Source organism: Tachysurus vachellii, chromosome 1 (assembly GCF_030014155.1).
Source record: "Tachysurus vachellii isolate PV-2020 chromosome 1, HZAU_Pvac_v1, whole genome shotgun sequence".
Classification (NCBI taxonomy): domain Eukaryota; kingdom Metazoa; phylum Chordata; class Actinopteri; order Siluriformes; family Bagridae; genus Tachysurus; species Tachysurus vachellii.
In genome coordinates, this window is record NC_083460.1 from 14,718,852 (window position 1) to 14,736,726 (window position 17,875).

Genomic DNA, 17,875 nt, shown 5'->3' on the forward strand with positions numbered 1-17,875 from the left:
GGAACGAACCAAAAAAAAACTAGAAATCTCATTCATGACGATTTATGGTGATTTTATTTCTTATTCCTTCATTGACGCTAATGCATTAAGAGGAGGGGGTCCCCCGTACCAAGATGGCGGCTCAGTTGACGCATTCGCTCCAATGTTCTGCCCTATACAAGGTGACATCTAATGTATATATCTATGGTTGACACTAGGGAGCGCGTTTGGAGTTCATGCTCCACCATGCTACCTTCAACGGCGCCCAAGGTTTTCAGTTTTATTGAGAGTGTCTATTATATAATCATTCCCATTAATTATCCTAATAATAATTATTAAATTAAATTAGTCTTTTTTTATTTTTTGGGTTTACCTTCCACAATGCTACCTTCAATTGCTATCTGGCTGAAGGCGAATAAGAGTTTCATACCTAAATACTGTACAGTACTGTTTTTTAATAAGTTTCTTGCACAGGTTTGGAATAAAATATCCACTCGTATTCAGGCCTTCTGACCATCTGTAAAGAAAGAATGAAAATTATTTAGGTGCATGAAAATATTCACAAAATGTTTATTAATTCACTCATTCATTCACTCATGCATTCATTCATTCAGTCATTCATTTATTCATTTTCAGTAAATGCTTTATCACAGGATCATTATGAATGAATATGTGTGAAGCAGTTCAACACCTTCACTACACTTGACACACTGTTTCATACCTAGTGGGTATTTATTGTAGTCAATCCAACTACCTGCTTGTTCTTCGGGAAGCGGGAGGAAAGTAGAGAAACTAGAAACCCACACAAACGCAAGGAGAACATACAAAATTTTGCACGTTTTTATGTGATCGGTCGATCCATCCTAACAAGGCAACTTGCTTTCCAATTCATGTGATGGGACACTGGTGACTTGAGAACACCTAAAGTCTTGAAATCACACAGTCCAGTCAGGAAACAGCAACAGGAAAGGAAAAGAAAAGAAAAACAAACGAACAAAAAAAATTTTTTTGAAATTACACATGCAATATTAAAGCAAATGTTAGCTGGGCTTATATACTACATAGCCGACATACACATTTACATTAAAGGAAGAGGAATTTTTTGTACTTTTATTATTCATTCATTCTTGATTTTCTTTTCATTCTCCAGCCCATCCCTATTCCGACCAATGCACACAGAACTCTGCCCCAGGACCTATACTGGTTCCATTCCTCCGACAGTAAATTCACAACTCTGTAAACATTCATACTTCACCCTGTAATGATTTATGAGGGTGTGGGTGATGTTTTTTTGTAAAATTACTGACAAGACGCTAATCCGTTTACAAACATTCTGGTTTCCAAAGTATGTAACAGACTTGTGCTGAAATCATTGATTAAACAATCACCATTGATTCAACAAAAATTGACCATTGCACCTTTAATTGTACCTAAAAAATACTAAACAACAAGTATATTCTATTGATATACTCTGAATATATCCTATAAACCCCTTGCCACGTGCTCTGTTCCCATCAACCAGTAATTGACCAAAATTCAAATGGACCAATCACTGGTCACAGTTTGTCCTTTCCTCTTACTTTTGGGAATTCACAAGTAATTAAAATGAGTTTCTCCATCGATAAGTTTCCTTTGCTAATACCACAGCTAATTATTACCACTGCTTCTTTTTTCCCCTGCAAAGATTAACATAAAGAACATTAACAAAGAACATAAATAATTATGTTGTAAACGCATCATGGTGCCATGACCCAAAACAAATACTTTCTGTAAATAGAGTCGATTATTTTGTACTCTTTTTTTTTGATTAGCAAAATGATCATATATATATATATATATATATATATATATATATATATATATATATATATATATATATATATATATATATATAATTTATATATTTACATATATATGTGTGTGTGTAAATATATAAATAATATAATATTTATATATATATATATATATATATATATATATATATATATATATATATATATATATATATATATATATATATGCAAATCAGCCCGTGACGACACCTTCAGAGTCGCTGTTTGAACTGTAGGTGTGTCGGTTAATTACCCTAATTGCCCCCTTCACCTGGACCACTATTGCAACACAAACAGGTGACTCCAGAGGGCGGTGCGGGTTTTCATCATGTTTAAACACAGCTCTGTTTACAAGGTCGTTTTTTTGTAGTACTTGTGAACAAAGTCTCAGAGCACAAACTTATGCACTCTTAGTCTTTGTTTCTTTTGAATCTTATCAAGCAATCTGCGTTGTTTGAGTTGTGGAAGCTTCAGGTAGCAGCTCGGAGGTCATCGGTGCCGCGTTCAACGGCGTCGCGTTCGTTCCTGTTTGTGTTATTTTCCTGCGGTATTTCTGACATTGTGGGATCCAACGGCACAGCAACAGAAGGTAACGTTTTTAAAAGTTAAATTTTTTTAAATAAAACAATGTGTTATTGTTATTGAGAGTTTATACTTCGAGCGTCTTCCACTAACCTTATTATAACAGGTGCGTCTTCAACACAGTGGAAAAGTTTATTTACTATTTAGTTTGACTTCTTGTTTGCAATTTGTTAACTCCGAACTACAAACTTCGTGTGTAACAAGGTTTAAAAGTGCATAACATAATCAAAAACTGCTTACACAGTAAACTTTCCTTGCTAGTACGTGTGAATCTTTCTTTATTTTTTTATTAAATCATTGAAGTGATTCAGTTGTATTAAACTCTCAGAGAAAACCTGTTGTGAGTTTGTTTTGTTGTATGCACTTTTATTTAGTGTTAAAACCACTAGTGTGTGTGTGTGTGTGTGTGTGCATCAAAGAGTAAACAATGACCTGTTAAATGTTTTAAGTCATCCTCCATGTTGTATTGCACTTATTTGGTTTAGTGAATTGGCCACAAATGTGACTGGGATCCTACAATTCAACAAATCTTGCTTTTCTCCAATTTCCCTAAATTAATCTTGTATAATTCTCCCACCCAGCATTCAGGTTTTATTTACTTATATATATGCCACAGAAGAGAGTGGTTGACTAACTGCAGTCTTGCAGTCGAGTCTACGGTAGCTGAGAAGTGCAAATGTGTCCAATCACAAACTATACCTACCTTTTCCGTTGGTTGTCTGAATTTTCGTTGTGTATTCGGATTTGTTAATGTGTATTCGGATTTGTTAATGTGTATTCGGATTTGTTAATGTGTATTCGGATTTGTTAATGTGTATTCGGTTTTGTTTTTGGATTTGTTAATGTGTTTTGCACTTCTCAGCCACCGTATGAGTCGATTCAGAGTCTGATCGCTTTTTCGGATTGCGTTCAAGTTCACTCGGAAATGATGCGAGAACGTATTGCACTTTTCTAGAAGTTCCTGTTCCTCCATCTTCCTGGACATTCCTCCGTCTCTCCTCTCTCATGTCACACCTGGATGACTCTGCTTTTGTGCCACAGATAATAACCAGCTACCAGACCACAGAGACAGCACCTGTTTGTGTGGAGCTCTTGGTTCGAATGGGCACAGGTGCTCAAGTGTGTTGTAATAATAACCAGCTTGTGGAGAGCGTTTCTTCTTAAACACTTATTTGTCAGCGGTTAAGACATGGTTATTAGAAAAAGGCATGCGTTACCGGAAGGTTTAATATGAAACACTGTTATTAACTAGGATGATGCTGAACTGGTTTAACTGTACATATTACAGGTTTGAGAGCCACACTACCACTGCTCACCTCAGGCTATTGCTGACTTGACTTCTTCAGAACTTCTGAAATGTTTTGCTCAGTACTCTGTGTGGGCAGTGTTGAGATTCTGTGCACAGGCATGGAAAGTTGTAAGATTAAATACTGAGACTGACTGTCATTATTATAATATTTTAATTAGCTAATTAGTTTATTTATCCCTTTTTCCCCCCAGAAACTAATTCAGAATTAAGGCCATCTCCATCTAGCAGATTTTATATAAATGTCTCTAAAGGCTGATTATGGTTTTGAATTTTTTTTTTCCCATCCAAAAACCTTTGATCATATTCATTTGTTTGCATGCAGTCCCTTATTTTCTATGTATCCAAATATAAAAGAGTGTAGCTAACATGAGAAACAAGTCATGTTTTGCTAAAAAATAAGTATGGAGTCTGTGTATGGTGTTACCACACCGGTGGCCCTCAAGACATGCCAAATCATATATGAAAAGGAAATCTATGTCCACATATCCATGTGTGGACACACTTCACACCTCAGTGCTAGCCTGGTGCACACACATTGCACTGATTTTTATTTTTTCCCCCTTTTTTTTGTGTAATTATGAGCAGATCACCAAGAACATGTTACTCAAACCAGAGGAATATGCTGAGCAGCCATATTCATTCCTTAAACCACGCTAATTCCTAAATTACAGTCTGGAATGTGCCATATCCTAATTGCATGCTGGAACTCCAAGTCGAATTTCTGCGTCACCGCAGAATGAGACAAACCCCCTAGTGATGAATTGTGAAGTTATGACACACTTCATGCTGCATGAAGTAACACGTGAGCTTATTTAGATGGATTATGTCTGACACTGAATGAGTTAGACCTAAAACACAGTGCTGTCTTTCCTTCATTCTCTCTATATTACTGCACACTGTAGGCAGTGAAATAACACTGTGTTTGTCCTCTGTAATGCACTGTATAATCAAATTGTGAGTCATTTCGGATTTATGCAAACGGAGATAACTTCCAAAAAGATGGCAATCTCAGTAAAATGCTGAATTTCATAATCTAACACACACACACACACACACACACACACACACAAATTTACACCAAATAAACAATATAAGAACACAAGAAAAAACACAAATGCACAATGATGTGAGCTATAAGTTAGAAACACACCTTATTTAAGAATTCACTTCTTTCACTTTGGTCATTGTTGCACAATTTTTTTTGTATTGTACCACAGCATGTGTATATATTTATGTATTATTAGTTTAGTCTCGTGTTACTGCCTTTCTGTTTGTGCAACGAAAAAAGCAGTTGCAGAAATCACTCCTGGTATTATTTAATTCTCTTAGCTAGGGTTGATTCACTTGTTCCATGATTGAATGTACACTAACATTATTGCTGTGTAGTGGATATATTTGGAACTGCAGTAACAAACATACTTAAATCATGTTTGTTTTTTGTGTGGTTTTGAGAGCAAGCTTTTGGGTACTGCTTCTAGAAAGAACAAAAAAGTCTTCCAAGCCTGTGAACTGTCAAAAGACTAGCTTTAAACTAACTATGGAAAGTAAAACTAGCAAGTTTTAAATTTTTATCTAAATTTTGAGCCGTGTGTGAGCAGAGGAGTAGCTCAGCTGTATCCTGTACTAGTAAACAGAAGGATGTGAGTTCAAGTCCCAGTACTGACAGGAAGCCACTTGACTTTAACCTTCAAATTTTCGGATGTATTAGTAATGGATCATTTGGACTGATAAGCAGTAAAACCTGCTGTTGTTTCCCTAAATGATCAGGGGTAGAATAAATGTAGACGGTTCAAATGAAAATATTAAAGTATTGTTTGGATATAAGAACTTTTATTACACCTCTTAAGATTTTTTTTTAAGGAACTATGCCATGTTGCCTGAAAAAATTATTCAGTCACTGTATTAGTACATTTAGATGGTTTCTACATTGAAACATTTTCCTGAGGAAGGGCTCCGGTGCTCAACCTTTTAGTCTAGCTCTGAAGACCCATATTCCAATGCACCCTGACCTCTAAAGCACTCTATTTATAACTGCAGGATGAACTTGATTCAATTCTAAACCGAGCCCACCTGTTGATGTACAGCTGTATGTGTGAAGCAAAGACTTTTTTGTCATTTGTATCGAGCAGTTTTTGAAGGTCTAAATAAAAATGCCAGACGTACAAGTATTGAGGAAATGTAATAAGGTAAGTGTTCGATTTCTGTAATGCTCAACCAAGAAGAGTGATTGTTGCTAAAGTGTGTTCCAACCCTGGTGCTATTCATGACCATCAGCAATCTGTAGCATCCTAACTGCATGCTGGACTGATAAATACAGTGAAGTAAACCTCTGTTTTATTTTCAGAGGTGTTAATGTGTTAAACAGGCTACAGGAAGATCATAATTTGTAACTTATTAGAAAACTAGAAAAATATAATTGTATGTGAAAGTATAACGTGTATATATTCTACAAAGCAATACGAAAGATGGACTTTAATTATAAAGCATGCACAATTCTATAGGATATGCAGCATAATATAACATGCAGCATAATATAACATGTACAACATTTAAGAGGATGCATAAAATGAGAATAAGCAAGAAGACCTGCAGGATGAATCCCAACGTGAATTTGTGTGTTCTGTTTTACACAGTATGACCAACAGGTTGCACTGGTGCACTTTATGTAAACTTAAATTTAGATCTTTGTGATCACATGGAATGATTTACTATTTAGGTTGTTAATTGAACATGCTAGAGTTACTACTAGTAGTACTGATGCATTTTATATATATATATATAGATATATATAGGCCCCCAGTAAAACTTTCTGAATATAGAATCTCCTGTTTACTGAACGTTATCGTTTACATTGTTTTAAATTATATAAAAAGTGAATGTAAATTATATGAAAAGAGGAATCAAACTGAAGGATCCTGCACATCCTCTATAACGCTAAACTGTTCCTCCTCCTCTCACTGTTCACTAAACACAAATGTTCACTAAACACTCGTGTGCAAAAAGCTTGAACACACCGTTTTAGTCTTTTATTCTGTCTTTTTGCTGTAAAAGACATTGCTCTCAAGTTTTGAAGACAGGCAAGAGTGACATATTTGAATATGTCTATCCCCACCCCACCCCATGACATAAAACATTCCAAAACTTAATATTTGAATTAAACAAAACATATTAAATTATACAATGCAGTGCTAGTGGTTTATTAATTTATGATCAATTCATTATTTTATAAAATGTCAAAGCTGGGGCCCCCTGGTACCATCTCAGGGCCCCCAGTTTGAGGACCACTGGCCTAGACTACTTGTCAGAGCAGGTGTTGTCAGTGAACAGGCTGTAAAACTGTTGGCTAAGTTACAGACACTCATGAAAAACTGATGCTGATTACCTAGATACAATAGAGCTATTTTCTGATTGGCTATTGTGTAGCCTCTTTTTTTTGATTGGCTGATAAGTGTCAGGCTCGACTAAGAACTCCAGGGGAGACGCGCTTGATTCCTGCCCGGTTCCATAGAGACAGCGGTGCGAACTGATACATTTTGGGCGCTGCGGCATATTAAATATATGATAAATAGTCAAAAAGTTTTTCTGCGTGACAAAAGACCGACATGAGTGACTGTCACGCTCAATGCGTGATACTTGACAGCCCTGTAAAATACACCTTTCACTATCAGTTTATAATGTCAATGAGTTTACAAGTTTGTGCTGCTTTTGGAGGAAAATAATGTACTGAAGAAAAACCTTTTGGTATTGAAGCGTTTCAGACTAAAGGCAGGTTAAATAGTGCAAATCATTAACATTATAGGATGTACTTAAAACCGAACAACACAGAAAGTTGTATATTAGTGCAGGTTTATTTAGTTAGGCTGCTCGTCTCTTTCCCATCCTGAATACGTCTCTCACCCCCTACATAAGTGCACTACATAACGACCTCTCCAACTGGAGCGCTGTTCCCTACTCAGTGCGCTACGTTGTTATTTGTGATCAGCGCTCACTAAAGCGTCTCGCGCCTTCCAGGTTGTTTTGCTTTGTAATTCTGGGAGTGATCTTTGCATGGTCCACGCCCAGGGAGTGAGATATGAGCTCAGCACTTCTCCTGGCTGGGTCTTATTCAGTGGGGATCCTGGCAGGAAAAAAAGGGCAGATATGCAGTGCGTAAGGAAGCAGCCGAAAAGGAGCAAGTCGCTGGAATTACTTCATCATGAGCAAAGCCCGAATATAACCAGCGTTAACCTGAGGCTCCTGGGTAGGATCGGCTTTATTCCTCTTCACACATGGGATGCTTTATATTCTATTCTATTCTATTATATTTACATATATTGTACTTCTTACTTTTTACTGTTTTGGTATTGATACCATTTTATGTTTACTCACTTATTTTTTGCTCTGAAATCTGCTGAAGTCTGTGAAATGGTTCAATGGTTCAAACTCCGTTTCCCCTGGAGTTAAACATCCTGAAAACTTCTTTTATGCCAGAAGATAAAGACAGGATTAAATAACCCGAACAGACTCCCGAGGAAAAGAGCATTCAGTGCAAGTCACTACTTGTACATTGTGCTCTGTGTTTGTGTTCCTGTCAATGAAAAGCATTGGGTTTGAAAATGAAACCTCTTTTTATGTGCTTGTTCTTTCATAATGCAAAGTTTCACTTCCTGGCTTACTTTGTGGTGTTCATGTGGAAAACCAAAATCAAACTGGATACGATGTTGTGTAGAATAATTGTTCTTGCATCATAGCAGTGATGTTGGACTGATGTATTTAAATGCATCCTGAAATATGCAAATGTTTTAAATGAATATTTAAGTGCTGTGATTATTCTGACCTTCATACCCTGCAAACAAATGTGTCCATGGGTAAATTGCACGAGCCAGGAAATGGAAGTTAGTCTTAATTAAAGCAGGTCCATGTCGAGATTTCAGTGTTCCCTATTATAAGTAGCCGCAGGACGTGATTTTGTGCAGCTGTTGCTCAAACATCTGTTTGTGTTTCATTTGCAGGCATGGATGGAGATCCTGATTTGAATTTTCTTCTGAAAGGCGCAGAGCTTGTGAAGGTTCGTTCGGGCTCGTGGAGAAAGGTGCGCTTCTACAAGCTGCAGGAGGACTGCAAGACTGTGTGGCATGAGTCCAAAAAAACCCTGCGACCAAAGCACACCTGTGAGTCCGTCCCACACTCGTGTACACAGCACAATAGCCAGTGTTCAAATAACACTGTGTTTGTATAAGTCCAGCTGGAGCCAAATGAAACCTGTATGAGTTAGTGTTGAATGCATTGCTTTTTGCCATATAACAAATGAACGAATGTTGATGTTTTGAACTGTGGAACATTTTGACTAGTTATTGTAGGGTGTGTCTAGATCTTTTCGCATTAAAATGACTGACAAGCCATGAGGCCACGCCCCCTTCCCCAAGACTGACATGTAAAGAGGTCATGCTCCTGAAGCTGACATTATTTGAGGACACAACTCTTCATTTCTGACTGGAAAGACCTTTTTTAAGCATCCTGGAAAAAATATATACAAATTCATATATAAATCATATAGCTGAAGCCAAGATTTATCTAAGTACTGTACGGTCTTATAACACCTCACTCTTAAAAACATACCTTTCCTATTAAAATGATCAAAATAATTCACACTCACTACTGAGACATGCATTTTAAATGAATGAGGAAAGGACTTTCTACTTTTAGGACTTAATTACTTGTTCTGTGTTTTATAGACTTTTCATACACCGTAGTTGCCATAGCGATGTCAATTTATTGCTCCGGGGTGTGATGAATCATTAAGGTCGGCCGGTTGATTGCTTTATACAGGTGTTTTGCAGTTTTTTTAATAGCTCTGATCACGCTTCAAAGCACAGACTATGTACAGTGCTGTTTATGAGGTGAGACCGAACTCCTGTGAGATGATTTGTTGTGTATTGTGTGAGAGCAAAGTTCACAATCAGGTTTAACAGTGCTGCAGGTTGCCATCTGTTTCTGTTACCCAACACATGTACCATTCATTCCACCATCCTGATCATGTTCACTGCTTAACCTAGCATTGATCTAGCGTGTGACAAGATATCACGTACAAGACGTTAAATGTCAAACACATCAGATTAATAACAAGTCTGTAAAATGATATTAACAAGACGTATGCTAGTGTTGTACCTCAGTTTCGCAGCTGCTGATTGGTCAAAAGTTGTTGAATTAATATTTCTATAACAGTGGTTTGGGATGAAGGTTTATGTTAATGTGCACATTTTAATTAATGTTTTATTTTCTATAGAAATGTTTAACTTGACTGTAGGGTCGATGCTGTACATAAATGAATTAAAAAAAATTATTGAACGTTTCTCTGAGAAAATAGAAATAGTCTCCATTGTAAAAGTTTATAAACCCAGAACTGTTTTATTATTGTTTTAATAGAGGGAAAAAAAGGCTGGTGATGGAATGACCATTTATAGCTGCTATAATATGAAGTATAACAGGAACTTGCATATTTCACATTTAAATGCAGCAATAAACAGGGAAAACTTTTTTTTCTTTCATTGAAATACTCATTTGGCCACCCCTTCATGCCCATTTTCCTATACCAGCACATTCCTGCATGGCATAATGTTTTTAGTTAGCCCTAACTGGATCTTTCTGCTTCCTCACGCAGTCTCCATTGAGGACGTAGAGTGTGTTCGCGCCGGCCGGCACACAGAGGGTCTCAGGAAGTACACGGAGGAGTTGATGGAATTGCGGGCATTCTCCATTCTGTTCAAGGGACACCACAAAAACCTCGACCTGATTGCCACCTCCGAGGAGGAGGCCAAGCACTGGGTGTCAGGCCTGGAGAAGATCATCTCCAACATGAGCAAGCTTAGCCAACAGCAAAGGATCGAACAGTATCCTTTTTTTTGTTTTGTTTTTTTCTCCCATTTATGTAGCTTACTATCGATTTGTCAGTGTTGGAAAATTCTTTAGAAGCTTGTTCTATTAATACAGTGATGTGTGAGGTGTTGTTAGCCCTACATGAGTGCATCAGCTGGATCTTCAACTGTCTGCGTAAGGCTGACATGAACTGTGACAGGAAGATGAGTCCAGCAGAGGTGAAGAGCTTCCTGCACGACATCAACGTAGACGTGAACGAAGAATACTTCAAGATGCTATTTGAGGTGATTTTTATTTTTTTAAATGACGACACTCCTTCTATTCTGTACACACCTTGCTGATTTAGTGTTCTTGAACATGCGTATCTCTCGTTCTATTTGCAGAAATGCGATCAGTCTAAAACCGGACTACTGGAGGGTAAAGAAGTTAAGTCCTTGTACGAGATCCTGACCGACAGGGAAGAGATCGACGTGATCTACAAAACGTACGCAAAAACCGAAGGATTAATGAGTGCCGTCAACCTGCTAGACTTCCTTATAACGGAGCAGAGGGAGAAGGTGGATCTCATTCAAGCCACTCAGCTCATCGAGAAGTATGAAGTAGATGAAACGGGTAAACACACACACACACCTCGGATGAAGTAGATTACACATTAACATGAGGGTGTTAAAATATCCACAAGATTTAACAATCATCTGAACTGATCAGATTTGGAGTTTAATCACGACGTTTCTATAGTAACAGCTTGCACAGGAGCAAATTTCTTTAACGGACATCATATGCAGTGACTGGAAGAACATTTCAAATAAAATACACCGCTGCACTTTAAATGAAAAATGCCTTGTTGACTGCAGAAACACAGAAGTCCATAATCAAGGTTGTCTAAAGTTCAGATGTTTTTCAATTGTTTTGCATGATGCACTGCAAGCAAATCTCTGCACGTCAGTGGGTGTGTCCTGCAGCGTGTTCCTTTCTGCTCGTTATTATCACGGGGGGAAAAACTTCACCAAAATACACACGCTTAAGAAGCATTAAAAAAGATGCCTACAGCGTTAGAAGCTGAAATGAATTGATCGTATATAATTTTAATTGTGTAATGATAATACTTAACAGTTTTGCTAAGTAATGTAACACAACCAATTAAAAAAAAATACAAAAACCCAAATTGACCCAAAAAAAAAACAAATCATTAGCATTATTAAATCTCTTTTAATCACTATTAAATCTCTTGACAAAGACGTAGCTATAAACCCGGACATCACATTTAACAAAGCATCTTCATTCAAATGGCACCTTTTGTCAGAAAGGATTTCGAAATATTTGCTTTGGCTCATCATGCACATCTGCACTTTTGCATACATTTGCTTGTCGTGCCTTCACCTTGACAGCCAAAGCAAAGCAGCTGATGACCAAAGATGGCTTTCTGATGTACCTGCACCAACCCGAAGCACTGATCATGAGCCCGGCGCGTAAGAGCGTGTACCAGGACATGAACCAGCCGTTAAACCACTATTTCATCTCCTCCTCACACAACACGTACCTTCTGAAGGACCAACTCAAAGGGCCGAGCAGCACCGAGGGCTACATACGGTACGTGCAGCTCGGTTTGTACACACACAACTCTTCCTTACATCCTTTTACTCTTCCATGGCCATCTAGTGCTACAGTTAGTACACAAACCACTCAGGATGTCTTCGTCACCTCGTGTATTTGTAATAGAAACACTATTTATGCGAATACACCCCGTATTGTGCTGTAAATAACAGTTGACACAAGTGACACACAACAGACTCGTTTTTGTTTACAACAGACAAATTGTTGTACTGCTTCACATTTCAGCTCTTAGTGTCCGGGAACAAAATAACTTTTGTATTGTGATTTATAAAATACAATAATTTGTACATGAATACAAGAACATTTGTACTCAGCTTTTCCTTAATATAGTCGCTGAGTGTACAGTTCATGCCTGGAACCCCTGCGGTGGTCTCTGCTATTACACATGACACTGTTCTAACCTCCTGACAGAGCGCTAATGAAAGGCTGCCGCTGTGTGGAGCTGGACATCTGGGACGGCTCGGACGGGGAGCCGGTCATCTATCATGGCTACACCTTGACCTCCAAGATCCTCTTTAAGGACGTTATCCAAGCCATTAAAGACTACGCCTTTAAGGTAATGGCAGGAATTATTAAAGCCACTTCAGGCAAACACCTTTGTTCCCCCTCTTTCCAGCACACAGTCAGTTGAATACGATGTTTTTTTCCTGGATGGCGGTAAGCTGCTAAAACGTTACTTATGTTTTTTTGACTGTTAACTTTTTTACACAATGCGCGTGTGTAGCCCACATTAGATTTTGTTTGTGTTTACTCAGCTCCTTTGTGGTTTCTTTCTATCCCGTATGTTTAAAATTGATCATCTTCACCATGTCTGCGGTCCTAGTGACCGTTTTCTTGTGGTCGGATCCATGCCGCTCGTCTGACCGGTTCCTGTGGTTTGTTTGGAAATAATGCTCCTCTTTTCTGATATCCAGGACTACGCAAAGTAAACACAATATTTCTCCTCAGACGTCAGAGTATCCAGTGATCCTGTCCCTGGAGAACCACTGCAGCATCGAACAGCAGAAGATGATGGCAACGCACATGTGCTCTATCCTGGGTAGTGCTCTGATCACCAAACCTCTGGGAGAACACATGCCCACAGCGCTGCCCTCTCCAGAGGTGAGAACCTGCTCAGAACATGAGGAATTTCACCCTTTCTGACACACGTGCGTGTGTGTCCCAAATTCTGTCAGTCAGAAGTACAGTTCTCAGACCAGTGTTTTCACACCTAACTTTATAGACACCTTGCTGAGGTGTCTGGTGGATGTCTGGTGGTTAAGACTACCGATCTCCAATCCCAGGTCCAACTGACCAAGGGCTTAACCCTCAGTTGGTAATAATGGAAATGTCTTGCTAGAGCAGAAAATGGTTGTCTTTACGTCACTAAGATGGTTCAATGATGATGCAAAAACATTATAGATTCATTTGTACTCTTAAATTCACTTGAAGCGATTGCGATTATTTATTCGAGTGAATTTTTTTCTAACACTAGTTTCGTAACTGATTCACCTGGTTTGGGTCACAGCGGAGAAATATATTCACATCTAAGGGGCGGTTTAGAACCACCATTAAACTGACCGGCCTATTTTTGAGAGGTGGGAAGAAACCGAGAATCCAGAGGACATCCAAGTAAACTGGAGCTATTCAGGAAAAACCACTTTGCTGATATGTGTTTACATCCCACTCTCAAAAAGATGTGACAATGCAGCATTGCTTTAAATACAGGTGTGGAATTTCACCTCTCAAAGGGCTTTTTTTTTTTTTTTTTTTTTCTTTTTTTTTTCCTTTTCTTTCAACCGTGTAGTAGACTAAGTTTAGTTTAGTTTCTTCTGACTGAGAACACAAACCAAACCCAAGTATTCAAATATCAGTTCAGATGGCGGCTGCTCGATTAGCATACATGCTAATCACTTAAAAACCCCTTTGAGTGTTTGTGGTTGTTTTTTGAGCATCAGAAACGAGTCCTATATCTTTATAAGTAAAGAAAAGGAAGGTTGTAGAATTAAAGCTGACAGCAGTAATAACGAGTGTCGTGTGTGTAGTTCTGGCGAGCGAAGAACAGAAGTGCGTTTTCATTCCAAACATCACTGTGGCACGTGAGAAATGCCAACAGTCTGAAAACTAGAATTACTTCCTGGCAGTGAGGTGGTCAGGATCTTTATTTGAAGACACATGAAGAGATAATGACAGAGGAGATGTTTTGATGGCAGGAGGAATGCTTAGTTGTAACCTGGCTTTTGTTTGGCTCTGTTCACCTCAGGCAAGGTGTGGCTCTGTTTCATAGCTGCTGAAACTCTCGCAAAAGGCCACGGTAATATTTCACCCTCGTGCAACGTACAGAAAACACGTGATGATGGTTCTCATTGGTTTAACACCAAATTGCACCTTGTATTAATGATTAAAAACCAGAAATGTTTGGAGTTCGGGTGAGAAACATGTTCTGTTAAAGGGAAAATAATACAATAATAATCTCTATTGAAGTTAATAAGACAATCAATCATTCAGCTTGTTACCAAGAAACACCGAAACAAGTGCTGACACTCGAGTCTCCTATAACCGCTAGCTAAATCTCACCAGGTCTCCTAAATTTTCCCTTTGTTTTTTGTTTCATTTATTCTGATCAGGTTCAGATGGTGGAACGTTTATTATACGGACGATGTGTTACTATAGAAACGTTAACATATTAGGACATGAATAACTGGAGTTTTTGCTGATCATCAGGAGCTGAAGGGTCGGTTTCTGATCAAAGGCAAAAGCCTGAAGAAACTGGAGGATTACTTCTCGGACCAGGTCGCTACAGCAGAAGAAGAGTGTGTGACCGAAGAAGAAGATAGTCGTGATGATGAAGAGCTGGATCATTCTGAAAACAAAAAGGTTTGCTGAAACTCTGGTGGTCTTCTACAGAGTCCACTAAAAACTCTTTTTATGGTAACATATGGTTGTTTTTTTTTTCTTCTTCTCTGGTCTCAGAAGTCAAAGACGCTGCATCTCGCTAAAGAGCTTTCCGACCTCGCCATCTATTGCAGAAGCGTCAAGTTCCATGGATTCGAGCATGCGAGGACTCACCATTCCTTTTACGAGATATCCTCTTTTAAAGAAGGGGACGCACTGAACTTTGCAGACAAGTCGGGTAAGACCAGAGCTGTACATCATGACCTTAAAGGTCCTTTATATACAGACGTCTGGCTGTAGTATCTGTACCATGTAAATTACATTCATTTATTTATTTTTGCAGCAAATGAATACATTCATCATAATGCGGCCAAGCTGAGTAGGATTTACCCCTCAGGGGCAATAAGGACAAATTCCTCCAACTACACCCCCGTGCCTCTGTGGAACTCTGGCTGCCAAATCGGTAAGACGAAGGTGTATGAATAAAAAGCGGTACAATTTGTGGAACAAAATGTTAAACAAGTTCCTCATGCTACAGCAGCTATAGACAGTCAGTGTATTGTTAGCTAGAAGAAAGTAGCCATTTTCAACTACAGGCTTTGTACATACACTCGATGTCCATGTTAACAGGAACATGTGGTCAATGCAAAACGATGCAAAAAACTCATGTGTTTAAAAACAGTGAAGAAAATATTATCTATATTGTGTTGGACAAAATATATGGACCACTTTGAGCAGACAGGCCTTTATCTGTATACTGGCTTATGCCTGGTGTGGTGTTTGTCGTCTTTTGTCTCTTCTCCAGTGGCCCTGAACTTCCAGACACCTAGCGCAGAGATGGATCTGAACCACGGCCTGTTCAGCCAAAACGGACAGAGCGGTTATGTCCTGAAGCCAGCCTACCTACGAGACAAAGAGTCCGAGTTCGACCCCATCACGCTCGTCAGAGGACCGTGGCTCAAACACGTCGAGTTCCATTTGATGGTCAGCACTCGATTTCCATCCTAAACTAACATGTGATTTAATAGTAAAAGATTCACACCTGGATTTTGAGGTGGTTTCTGGATTGATACCAAAAACATCACATTCACTTTGATCATGAATCACATTCATGATGCTATAATCACTGTATCTGGACCATGTTTGAAAGATTTGTTCTCTCTCTCTCTCACTCACTCACTCATCTGGTGGATCAGGTGATCTCAGCACAGCAGTTACCCAAACTGAGTGAGAAGTCACTATCCATTGTAGATCCCCTGGTGCGAGTGGAGATCCACGGCGTTCCTGCAGACACATCCAAAAATGAGACGAAGCCCGTTCATAACAACGGTACTGTCGCAATTACGTCCTTTCACAAGACACCACACAACAGTGGTTATTTTTTTTATACTGAAATTATAAGGCCGAATCCATCAAGCCGTCAACAGTCGTTAATTTTTTTTTCGTGTAATTAGTTTCGAGATCTTCAGTGAAGGAAAAATGAAAGCACTCAGCCCTGTTTTGATGCATTATATCTAGCTCTGCAATATAATTCAAGCATTCGCCGAGTCATCAGGAAAGTTTGCCTGTGACACCTAGATTCCACTTAGAAACGGAAACCGGCCTAAAGCCTTTCCTTAAAGAACAAACAACAACTTTATTAGAAACTAATGCACCCTAACAATCCTCTGTTCCTGAGTTAATGCGTGTTTGTCTTCTGATAAATCTTGAGTGACGCTGTAGTTTATAAAATGAAGAGGTCTGAAATCCTTAGCTCAAGGGCAAACCAGGATGTTTTAGCCTTGATAGTACTCCATAATTATATAGAGCACAAAGAAAACAGACTCTCTCTCTCACTCTGGTTCTCTCTCTCTCTCTCTCTGATTCTCTATTAAAGGTTTCAATCCCATGTGGAACGAGAATTTCCAGTTTGACCTTTACGTGCCTGAACTTGCTCTGGTGCGCTTCGTTGTGGAGGATTACGATTGTGTGACCAGTAACGACTTCATCGGCCAGTACACAGCACCCTTCACCAGCCTACAGAACGGTCAGTGATCATTAACGCCCGAGACTGTATACGATCCAGATCGTACTGAACACAAAAGGACGAGGCATATAAAATGATGACTGAATACAGAACTTAGGGGTCTGGAGCCGTCTAGTCACACAACCTCTTACAAACTAATATGGTATCATTTCCATAGCGATGACTTGCTCAGTGGGACAGTAGACATGGCACCCAGACTAATAATAAACAGATTAAAATCCATTCTCTTATTGCACTAAATGTCAACAAAAAATAAATCAAGGAAACTTCTTAAAACAAACCTCATTCTGACCTCCTTTTCCTCTGCAGGATATCGCCAGGTGCCGCTGTACAACCAGAACGGAGACCTCCTCTTTTCAGCTCAACTTTTTGTCCACATCATGGTTGTGGAGGCAGAATAAGTCTGAAGACCCAGTTTTTATTCCAGCGCTTCCCGTCCAGGCTCAAGTCAGAGAAAGACTCAAGTTTGGTGCTGGATTGGGAGCCAGCGAGACACTGCAGGACGTCACGTAACCTCCATCACGGTCAACATTAAACATGTAGCTGTAGTATGATACACTGAGCAGTTAATGAACTAGATGGATATTTTCTTATAGATGTTTTTAGATGTTTTTAAAGAGTGCAACTTGACTTTTAATACATTCCACTATTTAAGATTTTACCTCCTCGTGCGTGTACAAATGTGTGAACTGAAAAAGAATAAAATAGCCAGCTGTAGTGAAGACTACAAGCTGCTACTGCTAAAGGTTTCAGTTTACTGTAAGTCATTCCTGCTTCTTTCATAAGCTGCCAGGGCGGAAAGGC

At 38.9% G+C, this 17,875-nt stretch overlaps 1 protein-coding gene across 1 annotated transcript; it reads left to right on the forward strand.

The window, feature by feature from the left end:
- The first annotated feature begins 7,734 nt into the window (after positions 1 to 7,734).
- On the forward strand, positions 7,735 to 17,818 carry plcd1b (phospholipase C, delta 1b). The gene is made up of 15 exons (XM_060873907.1): positions 7,735 to 7,942; positions 8,694 to 8,852; positions 10,343 to 10,571; positions 10,712 to 10,841; positions 10,941 to 11,169; positions 11,946 to 12,147; positions 12,583 to 12,727; positions 13,120 to 13,272; positions 14,875 to 15,027; positions 15,124 to 15,283; positions 15,389 to 15,508; positions 15,851 to 16,029; positions 16,242 to 16,374; positions 16,922 to 17,071; positions 17,381 to 17,818. Exons 1-15 carry the CDS (start codon positions 7,750 to 7,752, stop codon positions 17,470 to 17,472), a joined length of 2,427 nt encoding a protein of 808 aa, XP_060729890.1. The 5' UTR covers positions 7,735 to 7,749; the 3' UTR covers positions 17,473 to 17,818.
- Positions 17,819 to 17,875: the final 57 nt, after the last annotated feature.

What these genes read in the sequence shown, in the direction of transcription:
- plcd1b (XM_060873907.1), top strand. Translation starts at nt 7,750, where the DNA reads ATGGTCCACGCCCAGGGAGTGAGATATGAGCTCAGCACTTCTCCTGGC. An exon ending in GTATGAAGTAGATGAAACGG is followed by an intron (nt 11,170 to 11,945) that starts GTAAACACACAC and finishes TCACCTTGACAG; the next exon opens with CCAAAGCAAAGCAGCTGATG. An exon ending in ATCATTCTGAAAACAAAAAG is followed by an intron (nt 15,028 to 15,123) that starts GTTTGCTGAAAC and finishes CTCTGGTCTCAG; the next exon opens with AAGTCAAAGACGCTGCATCT.